Source organism: Microtus pennsylvanicus, chromosome 18 (genome assembly GCF_037038515.1).
Source record: "Microtus pennsylvanicus isolate mMicPen1 chromosome 18, mMicPen1.hap1, whole genome shotgun sequence".
NCBI lineage: Eukaryota > Metazoa > Chordata > Mammalia > Rodentia > Cricetidae > Microtus > Microtus pennsylvanicus.
The window spans coordinates 40,064,736-40,085,599 of NC_134596.1; the positions used below are offsets into that span (position 1 = coordinate 40,064,736).

General features: G+C 45.0%; 1 protein-coding gene across 1 annotated transcript in view; it reads left to right on the plus strand.

Annotated features, from left to right (window-relative positions):
• Positions 1 to 786: 786 nt before the first annotated feature.
• Positions 787 to 20,864, plus strand: part of Gab2 (GRB2 associated binding protein 2) — a 126,752-nt gene continuing 106,674 nt past the window's right edge. Inside the window, exon 1 of the mRNA XM_075952320.1 lies at positions 787 to 1,042. Coding sequence (XP_075808435.1) covers positions 965 to 1,042 — 78 coding nt within the window. The 5' untranslated portion in view covers positions 787 to 964. The remainder of the gene's footprint in view (positions 1,043 to 20,864) is intronic.

Genomic DNA, 20,864 nt, shown 5'->3' on the forward strand with positions numbered 1-20,864 from the left:
CGTGTGATCTGCAGGCTTTACAGCAATCCACCACTCAGAAAAAACAGGTGGGACGACCCCCTCCTCACCTCCCAACACACCTGGGTTAGAAAGGACTGCATTGTCTCAGCTGCGGTACTTCAGGCTATCCGTGAAATGGGTATAATTACTGCCTGCTGGATTGGTAGGTTCTTGGAGACCATCACTGTGAACAAGGAATGCAAAAGCCCCCAGCACACAGTAGGTCTGCCTCCTTCCCTGGTCTAGAGCTGGGAGAGTTAATTCTCAGGGAAGCAGGACACTCATCTCAGCCAGCATCGGACGTACTGAAACCTGAAACTGTGGGAATGGACAGGAAACCGGAGCAGTCCTTGGAACTCTTTCCCACACGACCCTAGGGGGTGGGGACTGAGGGTGGGGGCTAGGCTCCATGTTCGATCTCGGGTGGGCAGCTCTATCCGTCCCTCGCCCTAGCTCCACCAACAGCACCAGGCAGCTGCTCTTCAGCACCCCGCCTGCAGCTCTAGGTTTGGGAGAAAAAAAACAAAACAAAACAAAAAAAATAGCCCAGCCAAGATCCTGAGGACGCACCGGCTGGCGACAGCTCTCCTGGCCTCCAGGCCTGCAGGCCTGCAGGGTCCGAAGCCTGGGGAGTTGGCCTCTGCGCCGGCTGACCTCGGGGACCCTGCGGGGCTGTGGGCGTGGCGAGCGGCCGCCTGCCGAGGCGCCCTGGTGGGGCTGGCCTTGTCTGTGTGTGCGCGCGCGGTGGGGTGGAGTGGGGGGTGGATCGAGCGCGCGCGCGGTGGGGGGGGTGGATCGAGCACGCGCAGGCAGCCGGGCCCGCGCTCAGCGCCGCCTCGTCCTCGCCCGGGGCTGCCCGGCCCCTCCCCTCCCCCGCGAGCTGCGCACCGGCAGCCGGCTGACCCAGCAGCCCGCGCCCTTGTCCGCGCGCGAGCCGGCGGCGGGCTCCACTCGGCCGGCGACCATGAGCGGCGGCGGCGACGACGTGGTGTGCACCGGCTGGCTGAGGAAATCGCCTCCCGAGAAGAAGTTGAGGCGCTATGTGAGTGAGGCGAGCGGGCGCGGCCGGGCGAGCGGGTGGACGGGCTGGAGGGGGGCGTCCGCGGCCCCGGAGGTGGGGGCGCCGAGCCAGGCCGGGGCCCCGCGGCCTCGGAGGGCAGGAGCGGCGGGGCGCGAGTGGGGCGCCGTCGTACACCTGTCCCAGGTGCGCCGCCGAGGGGCGGGGCGCAGGTCGGGGCTGCGGCTCGGCGGCAGCCGCTGCTCATCGCCCGCCAACCCCGGGAACTCCGCGCCGGGACGAAGTTTGGAGCGATCGTTCTGGGCGACCCGGAGAGTTGACGCCCGCCCGGAGCCGAGGGGGCCGAGTCGCCCCGAGAGGGAGGGTAGGCTCCCGGGCCCACAAAGGGCGAGGCGCCGCGCCCCTCTCTCGGTCCCTTTCTCGGCCCGCCCCTCCCCGGTGGCTGCCGGCTTCCTCCCAGTCCGCGGCCGCTGCATCACCGGCAGCGTCAGCGGCATGTGCAGCGCTCGTCTTAAGTGACTCATTTGTTTGTCCCCCTTCTTTCTCATTATTCCGTACGTCTCTCACAGCCCCCACCCCACCCCAGCCCCCCTCACCCACCGCGCGCGGTCGTCCTCCCCACGGGGGTGACACTGCAATTTGGTCCGCTATAACTGGCCAGAGTTTTGTGTCGTGCAGCCCATGGTGTCTGGGGTCTGGCGAGATCATGGTTCTGAATTGCTAGGTGGTGCTAACTGACAGTGTTTACTGAAATTGCTGGGGCAAGCTGTCCCTCTAGGTGAGAAGCTGCCATCTGTGGGGTGCACCCCCTCGTTGTTTAGCGAGGTCAGAGAACGAAGTGGTGCCAGGATCTGAGAGTGGGGTAGTCCTGGGAGTTCAGAAACGGAAAGTCCGTTAAAGGAGTGCAGGTTCTCCCATCTTCTCCCTCTTCGCTTGCCAAGAAACGTTCTTGTTACGCTGGCTGGGAGTGCTGGACTCCGAGAAATCACTCCCACAGCCTGGAAGTGAGCGGTTGCTCCCAGCTGCACTGCATCAAGGGAGCTCCCAACAGACCCTGCCCTCTGTCAGCTGCGCTAGCGGCTGGCCATGGGGGACAGAAGCTTACCAGAGTTTCCTGTCTCTGCTCCCCTGATCAGAATCAAGGGACTTCTGGCCTCTGGACTGAGGAAGTGACATTCTGTTTTTCAAAGGAAGTGTTGTTGTTGGGGAGTGCAACTGTGTCAATGAAATCAGGCTCTGACTTAGGTCATTCGTGCGGGGGTGGGTGGGGGAAATCTAAGGATTTGGTGCGTGACTTTTGAACATGAACAAAGATTTGACATATAGTACAGTAGAGGTGTTTAAAGTTTAAGGCTCATTTTGGGGGGTTTAATGTGGGTAAAATATTTTAGTTATTAGGAGAGGATTTTGTTTTGTTTTGCCTTGCCTGTTGCTGTAACCCAGGTCTGTAATTTCAGCGCTTGCATTCAGGAGACAGGAAGATCACAGGTTCAAAGCCAGCATAGTTTTAGCATTCTAGGCCAGCTTACGGTACATGAAATCCTGTCTCTCTTTCGAATACACACAACCCAGCTCCCCCACCCTCAAACCCAACAAACAACACTCAAGCTCGTGCTTGAGTGAACAGCACCAGGATGGCCCAGTGGGTAAAAGTGCTTGTCCCTCAAGCCTGGTGACTGAAATTTGATCCCCTGGAAACCCACATTAAGATGGAAGAAGAGTTCTGACCTCCACGCTCATGCTGTGGTGTGTATATGCACTCACATACCCAATAATAATTTTAAAAATTAGGGGGAATTTTGTTTTTTAATTAAGGGGTATGGTTGGTCATGCCTGTAATCCCAACCCCTGGAAAGCAGAGGCAGCAGTATCAAGAGTTCAAAACCATCCTTGGCTGCACAGTCAGCTAAAGGCCAGTCCAAACTACATGACCAGCCAGTGGAATGGTGTCCTGTTTAAAAAATGCAGTTTTCTAATTAGAAGGGGATGTAACATTGTTGGTAGGATGCTTGCCTAGCATACAAGATGTCCTGGGTTTTATCCCAGCACTGCCTAAAACAGGGCTGGGTGACCAGGTCTGGAATGCCAAGGAGAAGGAAGGATTAGAAGTTCATCCTTGAACTGAAAAAAAAAAAAAAAACCACTACTTTAGAAGTCTTTGAAACTTTGTTTTTGAAACAGTTTGCAAAATAGTTGATACTGTTGCTCTTTGACTCCTGGCTACATCAACCCTTCCCGCTAGATTCTCTTTATGACCTAGCTTGCCAGTGTTTTTTAGAACAGCTTTAGCTCAAAATAGCCAAGTTTGGAGGCTTGTGTCAAACTCTGGTTTTACCCATTTAAACTCCTTAGTGCTCTTGGGTCCTCTGATGACCTCAGCCACCCCCCTCCCCGCCCCCTTCACACATTCCCTGTGGCTCCAGCCCCTAAGGCATCTGACTGGAGCAACAGCTTGTGTGACTGGAAGCCTCTCCAGTTGGAGCAGTCCAGTCCTGCTTCAAACAAGCGACCTAACTAACCCAGGCTTCCTGAGCACAGCCTCCTTCTACGTCCACCAAGTTTCTGGAGCAAACAGTTGGCTTTTGCACGGTCGTCCTCATACTAGGGTGGGGACTAAAGGGCTTCCCTATGAACTCAAGGTCTTGCCGGTTCTGGGCAAATGGGCTATCACTGAATCCCCAGCCCTTACATTTTCTTTTAAAATCTTTTAAAATTTCTGCCAACTGTTTTGAGTTACAGCTCTGTTCTTGGTTTCTTAGAAGCTCAAATTAATTAGACTCAAACTTAGAGATATTTTCCAGTCAAATTGCTACATGCATCACCCCTAAATAGCTGTAATAGTCAGGTGGTTATTGTAGATTGACATGTCTTCATTTTAAGGGTGCATCAAGCATCAGAGATAAAAAAGAAAGTGGCTTATTAACTACATGACAGCTGAAGGCTATTTTGAAACCTAACTCTAATTTGTGGGAAAAGGTAGGCAATAGGAAAAAATACAGAAGAAGTTCTGTTGCCGGAATGTAAAGTGTTGTATTGTTTGTGATAGGGTCTAACCCTCACATTGGCTGAAACTCACTGTGTAGTCCAGGCTAGCCTTGAAGTCGGTAATCTCCTGGTTCTCTCATGTGCTGGTATTGAAGGCATATGACACCACATCCAGCAACAGGGTTTTGATTTTTTTCTCATTGAATTTTCTAATTGATTAGCCATAAGCAAGAACAAATGACCTAGAGCAGCGTTTCTCAACATGTGGGTCGCTGCACCTTTCACAGGGGCCGTGTGTCGGATAGCCCGCGCACCAGATGTTTACATGCTGATTCATAACAGCAGCAAAATCACAAGTTATGAAGTAGCAATGAAATAACTTTATGACTGGGGGGTCACCACAAGACGAGGAGCCGTGTTAAAGGGTCGCAGGGTTAAGAGGTCGAGAAGCACTAAGCTAGAGAGTATTTGTTGTGTGCCCTAAAGAAATTGGATGGGTGGGGAAGAGAAGGAACATACCGTGTGTTACCCAGGGTGCATCATGAGATTACACGGAGAAGTGGACAAGGAGCTTCGTCCCCGTGTATGGCTGTGAGAACACATGGGTACATGTATTTAAATATTAGACAGGATTTTGTGGAGGGAAAATTTACAGCACACAGTACGTTACAGGCTATTATAATTTCACAGTATGGCAAGATTTGAGGGAAAAGAAGATTGGTCACAGTGTTGCCCCCTGGTGGTTTATTTGAAGAAAGTTGTATTGGTTGGAATGACCAGCTGCGGGAACAAACAGTAACTGTCTGTTCTTTTATTATCGTTATTAAATATGTGTGTTCCTGGCTTTGGATTAGTCCGCTGGCCCAGCCCTTCAGTGTTCGCTGATGACCTCGTCTTCTTGTCACAAAGAAAATCGATCAGGGTATGGCTGTCCGCACAAATCCCAGTCAGATGTCCCAGTTTACCTGAGGTTTCCACGATTTCTCTCCTCCTCTCAGAGTAGATGAGGCACCCCCTCCCAGCTAACTTTGGCTCAGACCCAGCCCCTGCCCCGCCCACCCAGCTGGTCCCATCCTTACCCCTCACCCATCAAATCTAATTTGTGTCACCCATATCATCTTGGATGTGTGGCCTGGCACTGGAGCCTGATCAACCCCCCATGGGCCAGGGTTAAAGGGTGCCACCATGCCTACCTTATTGATAATTTAAAGGACCAGCTGTTATTTCGCAGACTTTATCTATTATTCTGTTCTCTATTATAACATTTTTCTATTTTTCTATCTTTGATGAATATTGCTTTTCTAGTTTTTTTTTTAATGTGGGCACTTAAATTACTGATTTGAGGCTTTTCTTCTAGTACTATTATATGCATTTAGTGCCATAAGTCCCCTTTGAGGGTTCTATTAGCTTATTCTAAAATTTTTAATAATTTGTATTTTCGTTTTTCATTTAGTTCAATGTCTTTTATTTCTCTTGAGACTTTCTTTGACTCATGGATTACTTGGATGTATGTTGTTTAGTTTCCAAATGTTTGTAGGTTTTCTTGTTATTTCTCTGTTCCCAATTCCTATTTTGGCTCTATGGTGGAAATAAAATACATTCTGTATAATAACAATCATTTTAAGTTTGTTGAGATTTACTTTATGGCCCAAGATATGATTTTTCTTCCTTAATGTTCCTTGGCTACTTGAAATGATGTTTATTCTGCTATCATGAAGTAGTCTACAATGCCAATTGGACCAGGTGTGGTGGGACACGCGAAGGGATAATTAGGAGGGTTATGAGTTTGATAGCCAGTGCTTTATGGAGAGTTTGAGGTCAGCCTAGGGCCACACAGCAAGACTCTGTCTCCAAAATACAACAAAAATATTACTTTAACTCAGTCCATTCTCTTGAGCTTTACTTGTGTAAGAGTTTTGCATGCATGTTTGTATGTGTGTTGTGTGTGTCCTAGTGCCTGTGGAGGCCATACATGGGCGTTGGATACTCTAGAACTTGGAGTTCCAGATGACTGTAACCTACCATGAGAACTGGAAACAAAACCTAGTTCCTCTGAAAGAGCAGCAGATGCTCTTAACGGCCAACTCATCTCTCCAGGCCCCCAGTGTTAGTGTATTTCATCTTAGCAATAGGAGCTCATGTAGCCCAGGATGGTCTTGCATATCCTGTGTAGTCCGTGTTGCCCTTCAATGCCCTGAGCCGTTGTCTCTAGCATCATATCCTATTTCCTCATGGAGAAGCAATCCACATGTTCATCAGTGAGTGAATGGGTAAGAAAAATGTTACTTTTGCACACAAAAGAATAATCTTGCTGTGTGGTGGTGGTTCACGCCTTTAATCCCAGCACTCTGGAGTAGAGGCAGGTGGATTTCTGTGAGTTCAAGGTCTGCCTGGTCTACTGAGTGAATTCCAGGACAGCCATGCTGCATAAATAAATCCTGTCTTGGAAAAAATTTAAAGAAAGAAAAAAAAGATAATAATGTGAAAAATGTTGACGCATAGACATGTTACAAAATAGATGAACTTTGATGATATTATGGTAAAGAAGCTACTCACAAAAGACAAATATTATATGACTATTTTCATAACTTATCTAGATCGGTGATGGAAAGAATGGTGATTTGGAAGGTCTAAGGAGAGACTGTAAGGAACTATTTATTGTGCGGTGAATTCAGAGTTTCAGTGATACGGGTGGAAAGTCCTGAGTAAGACAAAACACTTATACACGTAAAATATTAACCAAATTTAATTTTTAAAAATCTGCATTTGGTAGGGGTTAGGAATGCTGCTAGTGGTTGCTTTTTTTATTGCTGATATTTCTAAGGAAAGAGAAAAGACAGAATGGGCTCTCCATAGCCTTAACTCATCAGGGTCTGAGCACCAGAGGCAGTGAATTTATATGAAGCTTGAAAGCACATCTGTTCCTTCCCCAAATGCAGCACCTCTGGCATTGCTTCGTATCTCCGGCTGGTCTTTAGATTGAAGGGAGTAACAGGATACGATAGCCGGGTGCTAAGCAAAATGTGCAGAAGTGTAAAGCAGGCCTTTGCCAGCTTCCAGATTAACTCTGACAACCATGACTGGAGAATATATCACATTCTTTCCTTTCCTAAAGGAGTAAATCAGTGCCTAACCCTGCCTTCAAAGACCCCGAAGACTAGGGAGATAGAAATACGCACGAGAAGCCGAATGCTGCCCTTATATGGGTGGAGACGATCTGGGACACACACCGTGGAAAGGCGAAAGCTCTAGGTACAGGCGATGACAGGAGTTTTGAGACCGAAGGGAATCAACCTGACTTAGACTCAGAAGTGTGGGGGATGAAAAGGAGTACTGTGTGCAGGATAATGGAGGCTACAAATATGAGATTAGGAAACAGTAAATCCACCCAGATGGAGGAGTCAAGTCCATAGAGGAAACCCGAAAGAGGATGTTCTCTAGAAGGCCTTGGATGGTAGGGTGGCGTTGACTGGTGGAGCATCCCTCTTGCCCAGCAAGTCTTTGCCTCACAGCTGGCTCCTTTTTCTCTGTGAGATGTCGGTCAGTGAGAGTTGACAGTGTTTATCTTCAGAAGACCTGCCTCGGTGTTTGGGTTCTTAAGTGAATTATTTCCTTCCCTGATTCCTACTTTATTACCTGTAAAACTGGGATAATGATTGGTTTGGTTTGGTTCGGTTTGGTTCCGTTTGGTTTCTCTGTGTAGCTTTGGAGTCTGTCCTGGAACTTGCTCTTGTAGATCAGGCTGGTCTCAAACTCAGAGAGATCCACCTGCCTCTGCCTCCCGAGTGCTGGGATGAAGGGCATGTGTGCCACCACCGCCTGGCTGGAATGATGCTTCTCACTCCACAGAGTTTGAGATTTACCAGGATAACATGGAAAAGAAACCTCGAGTTTTGCCTAACCTAGAGCTGTGTGGCAGTATTTAGTGGCGGAGGAGGTAGCCGAGTGGGGTGGTGCAGACTTACACTTACTGAACCTTTCATGGGAAATCTGAACATGTCAACGAGCATCTTCACGTCCTTTTCTCGCTGGGGCCAGATTAGCGTTGTGGTGGTAAAAAGTGGGATTCCGAAGCTAGAGTTGAGTGCTGAGGAGTTAGATTTGCCTGCGAGAACCATCTCAAGGGTCTTCCATTTCAATGGATGGAAATTAAATCACAGTGAGTTGCCCAAAGCCCTGACTTTGAGAAATGTCTGCGTGCTGGAAGTGTGGAGCTACTCGTGAGAGTCTGGGACACACATTTGACACGGGTCTGTGTGCTGGGAGTGTGGAGCTGCTCGTGAGAGTCTGGGACACACATTTGACACGGGTCTGTGTGCTGGGAGTGTGGAGCTGCTCGTGAGAGTCTGGGACACACATTTGACACGGGTCTGTGTGCTGGGAGTGTGGAGCTGCTCGTGAGAGTCTGGGACACACATTTGACACGGGTCTGTGTGCTGGGAGTGTGGAGCTACACATGAGAGTCTGGGACACACATTTGACTCGGGTCTGAAATGACGAAACCTAGGGAGCAGTATGTTTGCTTTCGTCGCTCTGATAAAATATTGTAACTAAAAGTAACTTAGGAAAGAAAGAGTTTATTTTGGTTTATAGTTCCAGAGTGTTTGAGTCCATGCTAATAGCATTTCATCCACACACCAGGAAACGGTGAACTGGAAGCTGACCCCCAGTGTCCCACAAGGCACTACCTCCTAAAGGCTCCACATCCTCCTCAAACAGCACACACGAACTGGGAACTAAGTGTTCAGACATCCGAGTTTATGGGAGACATTTCTCATTCAAACTGCCCCTTGAAGTAATCCTTCAAACTCAGCTCAGAGATCCTCTCCAAGTGTCTCCAAAGTGAGCCTTTGTCTGGACTTGCTTCTAAAAGACATTTTAAACTCCAGCATTCTGATGCTGGCCTGGCAGTTTCCTTTTGCGCTTCCCAGACAATGTCTCGTTTCGCACAGGGTATAGGTATGGTGTGGCATGGTGCCATTCGTTAGACAACAGCTCCAAGACAGTTACAGTCTTGTGATCAGTGTATTAGAACTACTGTACTCTGGATTTCTGCTTTTACCGACTGACAAGTTGTTGGAATAGTGGGGGTCAGGGACTGGGGAGACACTTTAGTTAATAAAGCACTTTTCCATCAAAAAGGGAGGGTCTGAGTTCAATCCCAGAACCCACACAAAGCCAGGTGTGGTGGCACATACTTGTATTCCCAGTGCAGGGGAGGTAGAAAGAAAGAGCTTTGGGGCTCCCTGGCCAACCAACCTAGCCTGTGTGAGCCCCAGGTTCCCTGTAATTCACCACAGGCAGATGGATCCTGAGGAGTGACGCCTCCATGAGCTCTTGAACACACATGCACGGGACATAGAAGGAGCCGTGAATTGGTTCCACAATACCCTTCAAACAGATCAATTGTGGCCTTTTTGAGATAGTACCTATATGTGTTATCCAGGCTGATCTTGAACTTAGCATAAAGTCAAATTCTTCCCACCCCAGCCTCCTGAGTAAATGGGACTATGGGCATGCACTATAATCTGGTTCTCAGTATTTTTTTGTTTTTTTTTTATTTTTTTATTGCTCTATAAATAATACCATTCAAAATTTCCACTTCCATATGAAATCACATGCTTAAATATATTCAACATATTTGGACCTATTATTTTGTGTTCGAAGTTCAGATTGTACTATCCTTAGCCTGTGGTACCCTATTCACATTGACTTCTGATATCATACTAGTAGTCTAATGATTTCTTTGTGATATGGTATGGCAAGGTCTTCCAGGTTTATTTTATACATATCTTGATCCAGATATGGAATTATCCAGTTCCTTAAAGGATTCTGCTTCCTTTTATGGAAAATGCTGTATAGAAACTCACTATGGAAAGAATTTCATCATGAGGTTGGTTGCACAGTTGGTTTTCACATGGTAACAAGCTATCGATAAGCTTGTATTTTATATTCTGCTTCTCCCCCATACACTGTAATTATGAATAGGTGCATTTACTTCTCCACAATAGTTGTCCAGTTTTTAACTATTGAAATCTTAATTATATAGAAAAATAAAGCAAATTGTGAAATGAATAAAGATTCATATCGTGTCCCATATTATCAAGACATCACATTTGTTTCATCTATTCCTTTACTTTTCCTTTTTTCTTTTTTTTTTTAAACTTATAGCACCTGGTATTCCCAGGGGGCCTCTCATCCAAGGACTACCCAGGCCCATCCCTGCTTACCTTCTGAGATCAGAAGACATGTGGTCTTCTTTTAAATCCTAGAAGTGTCTATAAATCTTAAGGTTATCATCTTAGTGAAGATGCCGTATATTACATATCTATTTCCCACTTGGACATTTATGTTGCTTCCAGTTATTTACTAGCATATGTGATCTGTATGTCATAGAGGTGGCACTCTTCTAAGAATTCCACTGAGCTGTTAACCATTGTTATATATATAGCATGCTATAACTACAGTTCCCATGGGAGATTTCTTGGAAAGAAAATCAGCATCGTTCCTTAGTCTGTCTTAAAAGAATGTGTCAGTTGGAGTTCTGGTGGTTTGCACAGCCCGGTTTTTTATTCTTTAAAGTTTTGAACAAACATTACATTAGGGTTGGTGGCATTTCCTTGAATAAGAAAGAGGGAACTGGTAAGATGGCTCAGTGGGTAAAGAGCATTTGCTACCAAGCCTGCTGACTTGGGTTTGATCTCCTACATGTGGAAGGAAAGAACGGACTCGCCAGGTTGCTCTTCACATATGTGCTGTGGCTTGCATAGGTCCTCCTCCCACTTATATACAGGCAATTCATTGATTAATTAATTATGTTGTTTTTAAAGGAAATGACTGGAACAAGAACGGAGTTGAAAGCAAGACTATTTCAGCCGCAGGTTCTGGAAACTTTTACAGAATGAGACATTAAAAATTAGTTGGTTTTTTGTTTGTTTGCTTGCTTGCTTTTTTGAGACAGGGTTTCTCTGTAGCTTTGGAACCTGTCCTGGAACTTGCTCTGTAGACCAGGCTGGCCTCAAACTCACAGAAATCCACATGCCTCTGCCTCCAGAGTACTGGGATTAAAGGCGTGCGCCACCACTGTCCTGCAAAAACTAGTCTTTTTTTTCATGCCATACATGGTGGCATATGCCTTCTAGTCCCCTTACGTGGCAGGCTGAGGTGAAACCTGGGCAACATAGTGAGAAACGATCTCAAAATCGAACAGGAGGAGGGGCTCACAAGGCCTTCACTCCTATCTGAGGATCTATAGGCAGTTAAGGGTTGCTAGAGGAGGAGGAAACATTTTCTTCAACAGTGTAGCTACTAGTAAGATGCCCATGTTCCTAGTGTCACCATTGCTGCTGTAACCAACTCTAATAAAATTCACTAGGACACACACACACACACGTGGAAGTAAAAGGGGGGGGTCTACTTGGAAAAAGGAAGGAGAGCAACCGGAATGGGAGAAGGACAAGAGAGGAATACAAGGGTAGTAAATATGATCAAAATACATTCCAAACATGTATTGTAGTGAGATACATTTTCTGTATATTTAATATATGCTTAACAACACATAAAAACAAAAATAGAATTTTTAGTGACCCTTAAATTTTACTTTTATAATGTAGTTATTATAAAAATAGATAACAGCAAAGTAACCATAGTAGTGGGACCTGCAACAAAGTAACAGTATTAGCAGGACCCACAACAAAGCAACCATAGTAGTGGAACCCGTAACAAAGTAACCATAGCCATGGGACCTGCAACAAAGTAACCATAGCCGTGGGACCTGCAACAAAGTAATCATAGTAGTGGGGCCCTCAACAAAGTAACCATAGAGACGGAACCTGCAACAAAGTAATCATAGTGGGGCTGCAACAAAGTAACCATATTGGCAGGACCCACAGCAAAGTAACAATATTGGCGGGACTTGCAACAAAGTAACAGTTTTAGAGGAACCGGCAACAAAGTAATCGTGGTAGCGGGATGTGCAACAAAGTAACAATATTAGTGGGACTTGCAACAAAGGATACACAATATTTAAATGTATTTCTTTTTTGTCTATTTTTTTCTGTAGTTATATATTTGTGTCATTTATAAACTCTGGAAGACTGTTCACCCTGTGTATTACCTTAAGTTTGTATATTAAAAATATTGTGTCAGAAAATAGTCTCCTAAGGCATAGCTTGCTTGTTTGTTTGTTTCAGAGAGGGTTGTATAGCCTCTGCTAGCCTGGAACTCACTATGTAGTCTAGGCTAGCCTCAGACTCATAGAGATCCACTGGCTCTGTCTCCTGAGTGCTGTGTAATATTTGTTATATTTTATAATATTTAATCCTGTCACTAAAGGTGTTCACCGCCATACCCAGTAAGCCATGGCTTTTTAAATGACCATATAAGTAGAACGGCATTAATATGGAGCTTCTCAAGTATATGTAATGAATTTTTATCCATTTCATGTTCCTTTTAAAGACATGTATTTTTATTAATTCTTTGACAATTTAATATAATGTGTTTTGATTATATTTACTTCCCATCTTATCTCTACCTCCCTAATCCCTTGAACTGCTTGTCCACTTTTGTCTTTTTAAAAAATAAGCCATGGAGTGCAGCTAAGCTATCCACTACACTCCTGGGTGTGAGGCCATTCGCTGGGGTGTGGTGGGCCTACTAGGGATAGCACCTTTAAGAATGCTGACTTTCCTGCCCCCAGAAACCATCATCTGCCCATACTTCTTTGGTTAAGAACGGGGCCTGTAAACCTTCCTCCTCCATGCTGAGCTGACCGGCTCCGTCTTGCACAAGCATTCACAACAACTGAGAGTTCACGGTGCAACAGCATTTCATGCCCTTGGTATTCACTGATTCATTATAAACTCTCTGTAAATGCAGATGTTTGCCTGGATCTAGATGGATGGTATGACACTTCTTCCCGTAGTCTGTCTTCTGTCCCCATCATTTCTTCTCCACATGACCTTAGGTCTGAAGTCCAGTGAAATGTTGATTTCTGCAGCAAACACACTGGCTTTTAATTGCAATAGTCATATTAATTGCATACTGTCTCTTTTGTACTTTCTTCCTAGGTTATTATTGTATGAAAAGGGAGAAACTTAGCACTATGTATTAAGTTCTAAAATGCTGTAGTAGCTAGTAAGAAACAACATTTGCCACTAAAATGATCATTCAGACCCTCGAGTCTGTGTGTGTGCGTATGTGTGTATATATATTTCTCGAGACAGGATTTCTCTGTGGCTTTGGAGCCTGTCCTGAAACCAGCTCTTGTAGACCAGGCTGGCCTTGAACTCACAGAGATCTGCCTGCCTCTGCCTCCCGAGTGAGTGCTGAGATTAAAGGTGGGCGCCACCACCGCCCAGCTATATTTTTAAAATCACTCTTGAGATGACCAAAAATCACTTGTTGGCATACAGTCTTCATGCAGTGTTGGGTCTCAGACAGACAACTCCTTTCAAGTATGTCGTATCCATTGACCATGCTCATTCGGTCCCTTTCCGTCATTTTAGTCCCCCTCCCTCTCTCTGAGTCCCAACTTGTCTGCTTCCTCCTATAATCTTTCTTATGCTTTCATGACATAAACATAGAAGCATGATGTCTCTATAAAAAGTTCTAAGACCCTTAGTGAAAAGTGGCGTTCGTTTTTCTGCATCTGACTTTCTCACTCAGCATGATGATCTAGTTTCATCTAATTTTCAGCAAATATGATTTTTACTATTCTTCATGACTGCATGAAAAATTCAAGTGAATTTTCAGACGCTAATGACAGATGTGTAAAAAAGCATGGTCTCTGAAGCTAGTCCTGGATCAGAGTCCAAACCTCCCTCCCATTGTTGTGTGGGATTGAGTATATTTTTCCCCTTTCTGAGCTTTAATTTCCTATTCTGACTGGGCAGAAAGGAAGCAAGTCTGTCCTGGGGAGTCTGTGCAAAGGGGAAGACATCTAAAATACAGCTTTCTTGTAGTATCCAAAGAGCTGAACACAGGGATGCCAGGTCTGGTGGGAAGGAGTAGCTCCTCCAGGGGAAAAATATCAGAAGTGGGTGACATTTGAGATGGGCCCCCAAAATGAATCACTATCAAATGTAGCATGAGGTAAGTCTCTGGAATCATAACTGAAAAGCCCTTGAGAGAGAACCGCTAAATTCATAGGCACATTTGGTCGGATCACTCACTCATTCCTACTGAACTGCAGGTGATTCTCCGCTCAAGTTAGTTTTCTTTTCTCTTTTTGAGACAGGACCACGTGCATTCCAGACAGTTTTAAACTTGGTAAGTGTATGAGAATGGCTTTGATCTCCTGATACCCCTTGTATCAACCATCTAAATGCTGGGATCATAAGTGTGTGCTATCACGTCTAGCTTAATGTTATTTCAAGTTTTCTCATCTACAACACCTGAAGTCACTTCTTAGTTACGTCATTTATATCACAGAGTATCTAACATTTAAATAAGCAATTCCTTTAAAAGTATGAGTTGATAATACATGAATATATTCAGTCAGTAGCGATCAAAGAAATCTAAACAGAATTGTCAAGTATTTTTTTAAAAAATTATGACCTAGTATCCAAGAGAGATCATGGAAACCCAAATTCTACCTATCCTTTCTGAAATTCTATTTGTTACAGTGCATCCAAAAGCCTTATGACTAACTCCACCCTGTGAATTAGAAATTTAATTTATAGGAATTCATCCTAACTATAGAAATCTTTGTTTTAAAGTGTCATATCCTTTAAACTAGCTGAGATCTGAGAGGTATAAGTAGAACATGTGCTTAGCATGAGTGAAGCCCTGGGTTCAGTTTGCCAGCAAAGAAAACAGACAAACAAACAAAAACAAACATATTAGATCTTAATCAAAAGGCAAATAAGCCACATAATAAACAAATAGTTAAATATCTAAGTGTCCTAGAACTGAAGACTATATGTTATTTTTTCACTGTGATAACTGTGACTATATACAGTGTTTAAAACATTCCTGACAATATATTCAGCATCACAGCAGCCTATAAAGTAATTGTGTAAGGGAATCCAAGCAGAATTCTCTCAGTTACACCGCAGATGGTAAAGAGAATGCGCAGCAGAAAGCAGAGGTAAGATCCCACCAGCTCAGGAGAACAGTCGGTAAGCAGGGCTGACATAGTCCTGAGACTCAAAGAAGTGATCGTATGAGATCTTCTAACCCAGTCATGACATGTGTTCCTGTACACCGACCTTTGCCACAACCCACAAGAGAGTGGGAAGAAATTGTGGACCCTTTGACCTAGCGGGTTGAGACAAACCAATTACAGGTGTTAAGGGGAAAGAAAAGAAAAAAAGGGGAGGGCCAGTTCCTGGTGAATATGCAAGTAGGCAGGCAACTTAGAGCTCTGCCTGCTCCAGTCCAGACAGAAGGGAAATGGAGTCACTAGGGGCAGGGATGCTATCACCCCACCACTGGTACAGACAGAAGTCTGATCGGTCTAGTGGTCTCATGGAAATTTGCCAATTCTCCATCCAAGAGGGCTTAGTACGGTAGTAGAGGATGGCAGAAAATGGACCGACGGAGAACGTTAGAGCTGAATGCTATTCTTTAGGTCTGCAGACCACACAGTGAAGGAACTCATTCTCCAAATACACATTTAGGCAATGCTGGTTAAGCAGTGAGGAACTCTGTTCAGGAGACTCCAAGGCAGCTAGCCGCCAAAAGTCTTTGCCCCTTACTCGTAAGCCGTACCTCATATCCGAACAACTAGAGTCTAGAAGGGCACAGGGAAGAAGCGTCAGAGACTGTGCACCTTCTGCACAGCAAGAAACAGAGCAGAAGAACCAGGGAAAGAATGAAACAGATCTACCCTTCACATCTGCAGAAACGCTAGAGTAGCCAGAGGTGGACACGGAAATTTTCACTGGTGGATTTTGAATCATCCAGCATGGCCAGAAAGTCGTGTGGGCTCAGCACGAGGTTCATGGAAAAGGGAGATTTTTGTCTGTTCTAAAGAAAAACATTAACATTTACCTTGCTTTGGCCTACAGCTGTTAAACTAACCAACTAAAGTTACCATTATTTCCATATTACAGACTAGGAAGAAGGAAATAGTTACATATTTTTTCCTCTTAGTTCTACTGGTTATCCTAGTCACTTAATCATAAAACTTTGCTCACGCTAAAACAGGTTTGAAACCTAAGTGGCATAAAACAGCATTTTCATTTTTGCACGTGGATTCTGTGGGTCAGGAATTCAGACAGCAGAGTGAGAACTTACTTGTGCTTGCCAGCATCCAGGGCCTCAGCGTGAGAGCCGGTGGCTTGAAATAACTTAATGGCTCAAAGCTGGAGCCATCCTGAAGTGTCTTCACTCACCTGTCATCAGGCCTGCAGTGACTCAGAAACACCACCCAGCACTTTCATACACGTGTGCATATCTTTACGTGCAGCCTGGACGTCCTCAAAACACTCAGAGAACGTAGACTTCTTTACACGGCGGCTCAGAGCTGCAGGGGCAAGCATCTTTATGGTCAGGACTTCACTTTATAGAGCCTTAGAAGTCGTGTGTTACTTTTGCCATTTATTGATCGAGAGACTCACATTTCCCTTTCGATTCAAGAAAAAGGAACACAGATTTGAAACTTCTTGATAGATGAAATAGAAAGAATTTATGATATTTACTTATTTTTAGATGTCCAGATTTTATTTATTTTATATTGATGGTAGGCCATGCACATGCTGTGGTGTGCAGTTGGGTGTCAGAGACCAACTTCCAGGACTCTCTCTCTCTCCACCATGTGGGTTTCAAGGATTAGACCCATTATCTGGCTTGGCAGCAAATGCCTTCACCCATTGAATCATATTGCTGGCCTAATTTGTGAGCTCTGATTTTTATGGATACATATGCATGCACACCACACATGTGGGGGTCTCCAGAGACCTAAAGAGGGCATCCGATCTCATGGAGCTGCAGTTCCAGGCGGTGTGAGGCACCTGACATGGGAGCAAAACGTGGGTCCTCTGGAAGGGCAGCACGCACTCTTAACTGCTGAGCTATCTCTCTAGTCTTTGATTTTATGTCTCTGTTCTTTTCATTCCTCCACAGAGGTAGAAGGGCCAGGCTTCTCTCTGTCCTCTCCTTTCTGACCAGGACTTTTAGATCAATATACCTTTTTCTACCTCAAGCCTGCTTGCAAGCAGGGAGACACTTGAGAAAATGCAGAGAAGCTATCTTGACACAAAGACCCAAGTCAAGAAGTCTTTCAAAACTGTCTTAACAGTTCTCCGTTCTATCACGGTTCAGAGTAAGGTGACTTAAGCTATGGCAAGAATAAAACAAACTTCCTTCCATCAAATCACATTTCCACGAGGCCAGCATCATGCAGGAGCTCAGAAAGCAGGTAGGAAGTTGTAGGGGACTCAGAAGAGCACTTTAAGAAGGCTTTGTCCTCTTTCCTAAAGACACACAATTGGTTTTCTGATTTAAAGCTGGGGACAAGTTTGACCTGATTGTTAAATGGATGCTTGGATGGTTTACATGAAAACCTGAGACAAAACCCAGGTCCCTGTCTCATTCTTTATAAAGATTTCTAACACGATTTCCAAATGACTTGATGAAGTTAAAAAGTATAAACCCTGGAGCCGGCTGTGATGTGGGTGTCTTTAATCCCAGTCTTCAGGAGGCAGAGACAGTCAGATCTCTGTGACTTTGAGACCAGGCTTATCTACATAGTGAGTTGCAGGCCAGCCAGGGCTACACAGTGACAGTCTCAAAAATTGTTCACACACATGCGTGCATACACATACATGCATACATAGGTAATGGTTCTTATCACCAAACCTAACAACTGTAGTAAGGAGGCCGCTTGTTGGTTCCTGGCCACCCAGCTAGCTTAGACCCGAAATAATCACACAGAAACTGTATTAATTAAATCACTGCTTGACCCATTAGCTCTAGCTTCTTATCAGCTAACTCTTATATTAATTTAACCCATTTCTATTAATCTGTATATCACCACATGGCTGTGGCTTACCAGGTAAAGTCCACAGCATCTGTCTCCGCATGGCTTCTCTCTGACTCCGCCCTTCTTTCTCCCAGCATTCAGCCTAGCTTTCCCTGCCTACCTAAGTTCTGCCTTGCTATAGGTCCAAAGCAGTTTCTTTATTCACTAATGGTAATCACAGCACACAGAGGGACCTCCCACATCACACCACTATATCCAGCTATAAAAATTTTAAGAAAAATGTAAATATTGATTTACTTTTATCCTAAGTATATCAAAGCCTATAAGGGATAAGACTTAGGATATGTGTTGTTCAGAAGTCCATATGACTTTGCCACCTACCCCCTGATTAAAAACCTTCACACAGAGAAAAAAAAAGGAGGTACAAAGGTCCTGGTTTTCCCAAAGTGAATCTTTTTATGAGGCTACCCATGGTGGCCGTTAAGGTGGACTTGACTAATAGCACTGTTTACAGCTTGCTGCTGTGGGCACTAATGTGTCAGAGGTTTTCCCACTGCCTTTTAAGCCAAGGAGAAAGATACTAAGCACTTCCTTATCTGTATGAGCTTCCATCTCTTAAGTGTTCTTAAGAGGGGCTGTGCTTGTTGAGATTTATGCCAGAAAGTCCTGTGCTTTTCTGTCCTCACGCGTGGTGTGTATGTTGTTCATGGATAGCGTGCCTCGAAAGCTGCCTACTCTGTCTGTAGCTGTTGAGTGTGTGATGGGAGGAGAAAAGGGCTGAGACCATCCTGAAAACAACCAAGCAAGTCTGAGTTAACAGAGAGCTAAAATGCCTGTCTGTACGTGACAGTGAGGACATGGGTTTGCCTTGCGAGGGATAAAAATATTACAGCAGGAAGTCTCGCTAAACTGGTAACGGTGGTGACTGGAAAGATTCAGAAGGGAGAAATGGACAAACTTCAACTTTTTAGCCTACTTCCCCATTTATGTTCAGGCTGACCTCAAACTCCTGGGCTCAAGGTGATCCCTTCTGAGACTGAGTGATATCCTATCATATATTGACCTGTATATCATGCTTTATTTGTGAATTCTCACCAGTTGATAAGCACTTGTGTATTGCTTTTACTCCTTGCCTATTGTGAATAATGCCACTAGGACCATTCATGTGTTAGTTTTTGAATGGATGTATTTTTAGCTCTCTTGGCCATGTGCCTAAAAGTAGAATTTCTCAGTCATATGTTGTGTTTAATTCTATGAGATCAAAATTGTTCTCAGAGTTGACCCTATTAGAGATCCATAATATTCATAGACACAAATGTATTTTCGATTCCCAAACTTTCAGGGAATTTATTAGAGTTTGGGGAAGAGTATCTTTCAGTGCTTTGCATGTTTAGGGAAATAGACTTTATTTTGGATGAGTCTAAAGGGGCTTCTAATTACAGCTGGACTACCACTGTTGTTTATAATATTTCAAACCTGGAAACCACTCAGATAGGTGCTATAGTCCACAATTGCACAATGGATAATCATCGCGGGTGTTCAGGTGAGATACATGCAAATCACAGCCACCGTGTTCAGTCTTTTTAAAGTTTGTTTCACGTTTCATTTATTTCCCCTTCTCCCTCTCTCTCCCTATCCCCCCCCCCCATGTGTGTGTGTGTGTGTGTGTGTAGCAGACAGTCTGGAGGAATCAGTTCTCTCCCTCCCACCATGTGGATGTTCGGGGTTGATTCAGGTCATCAGATTTGGTGACAAGTGCCCTTACCACTAAGCAACCTTGCCAGTTCCTATTTAATCTCCTTGTCACTCAAATGAGGTAGGTTATGGATCCCTTATTTATAAAAGCCAGGACAGGATACTCATAGAAAGACTGGTCTTATTCAAGATGAGAGGTCATCCGTCACTGCTCTGAAGGGAATGAGCAACTCATCAGTGGACAAACCAAAGTCTGTTGTGCTGGACAATGATATCACCCTCATTGCAGTAATGGGAATCTCTTTCTTTTCTATTTTATTTTTTAAAAAAAGAAAACAAACTATCTTTTTTTCTTTTTACATACTAACCCCAGTTCCTACTGCTTCCCCTCCTCCCATTCTCTCCACCTTTCCCCACACCCACCCCACCCCATCCTCAGAGAGGGTAAATCACATTGCTTTGAGGAAGGTCCAAGGCCCTCCCTACTATATCTGGGCTGAGCAAGGTAACCATCCAAAGAGAATGGGTTCCCAATAAAGCCAGTACACGCAGTAGGGATAAATTCTAGTGCCACTGCTAATGGCTGCTAATGGCCCCACAGTCTGCCCCAGCCATACCACTGACACCCACGTTCCAGGGATCTAGTTTGGACCTATGCTGGTTCCTTCCCTGTCTGGCTGAAGTCGGTGAGCTCCCATTAGCTCAGGTAGACTGTTTCTGTGGGTGTCCCCATCATGGTCCTGACCTCTTTGCTCATATTCTCACTCCTCCCACTCTTCAGCTGAACTTTGGGAGCTTAGCCCAGTGCCCTGCTGCGGGTCTCTGCCTCTGTTTCAGTGAGTTGCTGGATGAAGGGTCTATGGTGACATTTAAGATATTCATCAGTCTGATTACAGGGCAAGGCCAGTTCGGGCACCTCTCCACTATTGCTTAGGGTCTTAGCTGGGATCATCCTTGTGGTTTCTTGCTAGCCCCATAATGGCTCCCTCCATCAAAGTATCTCTTTCCTTATTCACCATCTCTGTCCTTCCTCCATCTTGACTGTCCTGTTCCCTCAACAACTGGAGAATAATGGACATTTCTATTTAAAAGAAGAAAACTCACCCCCCCCCCCCCGTTAACAGTCCAACCGGAGAGAACCCATTTGTGTTGACGGTCAGAACCCTCTCCTAGCGAGCTCTGCGTTCTTCTTCTGTGACCTTGTGCTTACCTGTAGTAAGGAGGAAGCCAAGGCAAGGA